At 36.0% G+C, this 4,622-nt stretch overlaps 1 protein-coding gene across 1 annotated transcript in view; it reads left to right on the top strand.

Moving 5' to 3' along the window:
* caskin1 (CASK interacting protein 1) overlaps window positions 1-4,622 on the top strand; it is a 167,543-nt gene that overhangs the window by 151,258 nt on the left and 11,663 nt on the right. Inside the window, exons 18-19 of the mRNA XM_015397860.1 lie at window positions 2,536-2,674; window positions 4,362-4,505. Of these exons, the coding sequence (XP_015253346.1) occupies window positions 2,536-2,674; window positions 4,362-4,505 (283 nt within the window). The remainder of the gene's footprint in view (window positions 1-2,535; window positions 2,675-4,361; window positions 4,506-4,622) is intronic.

The raw sequence follows: 4,622 nt of genomic DNA, 5'->3' as shown, positions 1-4,622 counted from the left end.
GGACGATTATTCTTATTGCAACCTTGCTAGGGGACACTGAAAAAAAAAAAGAAAAGAAAAACAAGCCATTTCAAATTTTACATGTATATCATGCAATTTGATATCCGCTTCGAAAAACATTGTCTAATGTCTCCTTCTGTTTTTAAAAAACAGGAATTGTAAATTGTTTTTAATAAGCTGATATGAAATACTGGAATTTCAAAATGTCTTTCTCTATATGAAGATTTAAATATAAATTAATCCTGATTATAAATACCTTTCCTCATCACACATTTAAACTTTTATTATTATTCCTTATTCTGTTATTATGTCCTTATTCCATTTTCTTTTTCAACTTGCATTTTAAAATTATTTTCCGCCGACAGGAAAGACAGATCAGCTGTGTTTTCCGTTCTTAATTTGGAAATGAAAACGGAAAACAGAGCAATGTAATTTCCTTTTTTTGCTTTTTGAAGAAAATAAACGGCTTGCTTGATGGAACAAGGACCACCGAGTTTCCATAAAATACCTGAATATTTTCAATATTTTAAAATACGACATTTTTGGTACACTATATGCGGAATTTGTTATTTGTCTTACGTCCATAATTCTACTCCAGTTTTGGTGCTTGCGCAGTGCCTCCTACTGCAGCCATAGTGTTAGGATCCATCTGTTGATGTCTAATCAATGGAAAAGCTTCTTACATGCAAAGGGCAGATGTGATTGGTTTAATTTTGTTCTTGGTGTGCTCAACAACCAGAAGGGTCACAGAACAAAGTAAAGGGAGTGGGTAATGCAAAAACAAAATGTCATTTCACAAAGGGTTTGAAAATTTAAGATTGAAAATAAAATGGAATAAGGAATAACAATTCTAAATTTGTTATTAGGAAAGGTATTTATGATCAGATTCCTGAATTTAGCATTTAAATCTTCAGTTAGAAATAGGATTTCAAAATACTTATTCAAATTCCAGTATTTCATATCAGATTTATGAATACATTTTACAATTCCTCTTTAATAATTCAATTTAAAATGCGCAATAAGAAAATGCTTTCGAATTGCATGATTTCAATGTTAAATTTGAAATGGATGTTTTTCTTTTTCAGTGATTCTCTAGGTCTTCCATACACGACAACTAACAGTACAAAAAACATAACTGACCTAAAAAACAATTACACTCATATATATTCAGGGCTTTTTAGTGTGGACCAAAATCAAAGCCTTGTTTTGGCTTGGAAAACATGCAAAATGAAATGGAGGAACGGGTCCACCCCTTTTTGGTCCACTCTATAAAGTCTTGAACTCAACGCTATCAGACATTTTCAATTGAAAAAGCTTTTTGGATGGGAAGCGAAACGTCTTCAAACTTGGAAACAAAGTCCAGTGCTTTGCTGCCATCTTTGTAAGGGCAAATTCCAAGTATTGTGCTAAGGCAATGAAAAGAAACAATTTTCTAATAATGACACAAGCCGACTTTTTTCTCAGAATTCTAAATTTAATCTCAGGATTCAGAATTTTTTTTAATCAGAATTCTGACTTTGATCACAAAATTCTGAAATTTTTTTATCAGAATTCTGACTGAATTCTCAAAATTTGAGTTTTTTCTCAAAATTCTGGCCAAATTCTGACAGCTAACAAACATGTTAGCATCAAGTCGTAGCCTTATCTACAGACTAAACTACCTCTCTTGTTTTAATCTCCTTCTGCTGTTCCATTAATGAAATAGCATCACTAGGACCCCTCGGGCACGTAAAAAGTCACCTAATTCCGTCATTTTCCACCAATGTGTTACTGGCCCTCCCAAACAACTCACATCTTTGTCAGTGAAGCTGAGTGCTCCCACATCTCTTCCTTCATGGTGCCCATCTACATTCAGATCCAAAATTCTGAGATTAAAGTCAGCATTTTGAGAAAAAAGTCAAAATTCTGAGAAAAAAGTCAGAATTCTGACTTTTATTCCATATTAAACTGAAATAAAATTCAAAAATTAGTTAACCTTTTAGAATTTTTTCAGTGGCCCTAATCCTCTACCATACACAAAAAACAAAAAAAAAGTAAATCTTTTTCAATTTTTTTGGCTTTGAAAAAGCTCTAACGAACCACAAGGGGGGAACTAACAAGCTTTATGCAGCTCTGGAACCGTGGGTTGCTGACCCAGGGTCTAGAAGAACGATTCTTTCTGTCCTCCCATGTTTACTATCGGCCACATCTTGCTCACCACTTTGGCAAAGTTTTTACCAATCTTTAAACGCAGTTCCCCAATATTACAGTCAAAATTCTTTAAGCACACCAAGAAAACATGTTTTGAAAGAGTGAAAAAAACTGAAACCCATGCATACAGTACATTTTCTTCTTCTGTGCTTTTTATTAGACAATCACATACAATCTCTGTGAAAATAGACAGAAGCTTGTGGTTGTAAAGCAAAGTTCAAAAAGTGCTAGCGGCGAAAGGGTATGAATAGTTTTGCAGGGCACTTAGTTGGGTCACACTGTGAGATCCACCATGATCAAGAATACTTGGCTCAATAAACAGACATACTTCTGGTGTCCCTACAGAACAACCTTGGGGAATGGCTGACAGCTATAGGTCTGAACCAGTACCACCAGGTTTTGGTGCAGAATGGTTACGAAAACATTGACTTCATCACGGACATCACCTGGGAAGATCTGCAGGAAATAGGCATCACAAAACTTGGTGAGACACAGAAACGTTTTGTTGAGTGTTGGTCCACTGTTTGGTTTCCAGCAATCCCTGATCTTCATGTTAAAGCTATGACCATCAGAGGGTTTCCAGCAATCCCTGATCTTCATGTTAAAGCTATGACCATCAGAGAGTTTACAGCAATCCCTTTTCTTCATGTTAAAGCTATGACCATCAGAGGGTTTACAGCAATCCCTTTTCTTCATGTTAAAGCTATGACCATCAGAGAAGAATGATGCTTTGTTTATTCTCAATTATCATCTTTATAGCTTGCATCTTTGACCTATACCTGCATTTTAAGTACATCTACAGTATGGCTTTTACATACATTCTATTTTGAGCACGCAGGATTTCTAAGTAGGACTAGCTTTTTATCTTGACCTGATGCATTGTTTGTTTTTCTCTACATTTACATTTGAAATGTTGTATTTCATGCTTTTTAGCCTTTTAAAGTCAACTAAATGCAATATTTTTTGTTGAAGCACCTTTTGCCATCAATCAGAGCCTCAAATCAACATGGATATATCTCTACGAGCTTTGCATTCCTGTTTTAGGGTGTATTTTTTTTTATCACTCCACCCTGCAGAGCCCCTCTATCTCTGTCAGACTGGTCAAAAGTGTTGGTAGATTTCCATTTTTAGGTATTTTAAGAAGTATTGTTTTCATTAACAATGACAATGACGAAATAATTTGCTCATCGCTCCTTTTTTTCCTGACGATAAAAAAAACTGACGAGCTAAATATGGATCTTTGATGACTAAAACATGACTAGTCATAGGTTTGAGTTTTCGTCACGAGACGAGACTAAATAAAAACGTTAGCGGGTGGTCGGTATGACGTTTAAAATGCATCATTGTGCGGTAATCAGCAAATGGTTCGCTCTCAGCAGTATGGCTCTTCAATCGCTACTTAATAAACTATGTGGCTGATCATCCTCTGTCCCTTTGTCTAACTATCAAGATTTTATTTTATCCAGCTCACAAGAGGTGATGCTAAACATTCTATAATTTCTACCAAACAAAATCCATAAATCATATCCAAAGAGAATATTTCACTGAATTCTGTTTATTTTTTGATGAGCCTGATGAAAAGGTACATAGATCTCTGAATATTTCTCTCTCATTGTTCTCATTTCTATTTAAATATGATGTAAATGTTTCCTTGCATTGTCATTAAAACATTTTCTGTTTCCTTTAAATACATCAACATTTTAGTTAGCATAATCATTCAGGTTAGGTCTGGATTGTCTTGGATGTCTATTGCTTGTTTTCTATTAGTACCTTTCTACTTGACACATCTTGAGTTGATTCTAATCTAGATGATTTTGGTTCTTTTACCCTTACAATTGAGCACCAACTGACAAGATGAAGCACTCTGGATAAATACAGGAGAGAGATGGAAAGCTGGTGTTAGGGGAAGCTAATGTTACCCTATCCCAGCTTGTAACAGTGACCATAGACGCAGTCTTGAGAGAACAGTGAAGTTGAATAAACTTCAGTGCTATTGAGTAAAACAGTGCTATTGAGCCAGAACAGTGGCAGTTTATCTTCTAGACTGTTAGCTGAGAAGCCTGGTGAAAAAAAGCTTAGCTTTACTTTAGAGGTATTGGAATATTTAAGGGCTGCGTTTATTTTAGTGATCGATATTGAGCTGAATTCTAACTCCTTTGTCACTACTAAAGGTCACCAGAAGAAACTGATGCTGGCCGTAAAGCGGTTGGCAGAAATGCAGCGCGGCTCAGATGGACGTGGTTCCCTTCGAAAGAAGCCACCTCCAATCACGCAGCAGCAGGAAGTCATCTCAATGGACAGCCCGCCTCCAGACGGTGAGCTGGGAATTTACTTAAGCCTCTTTCACAGTAAAATTTGCAGATTAATGCAGGTTTTTAAAGGTACACTATGCAACCGGTGTTGATTTTCCAGCGAGGCTCCCCCCAGAGGGC

This window comes from Cyprinodon variegatus, unplaced genomic scaffold, assembly GCF_000732505.1.
Source record: "Cyprinodon variegatus isolate N-32 unplaced genomic scaffold, C_variegatus-1.0 Scaffold893, whole genome shotgun sequence".
Lineage (NCBI taxonomy): Eukaryota > Metazoa > Chordata > Actinopteri > Cyprinodontiformes > Cyprinodontidae > Cyprinodon > Cyprinodon variegatus.
This window is presented reverse-complemented; position numbering and strand designations above follow the sequence as displayed.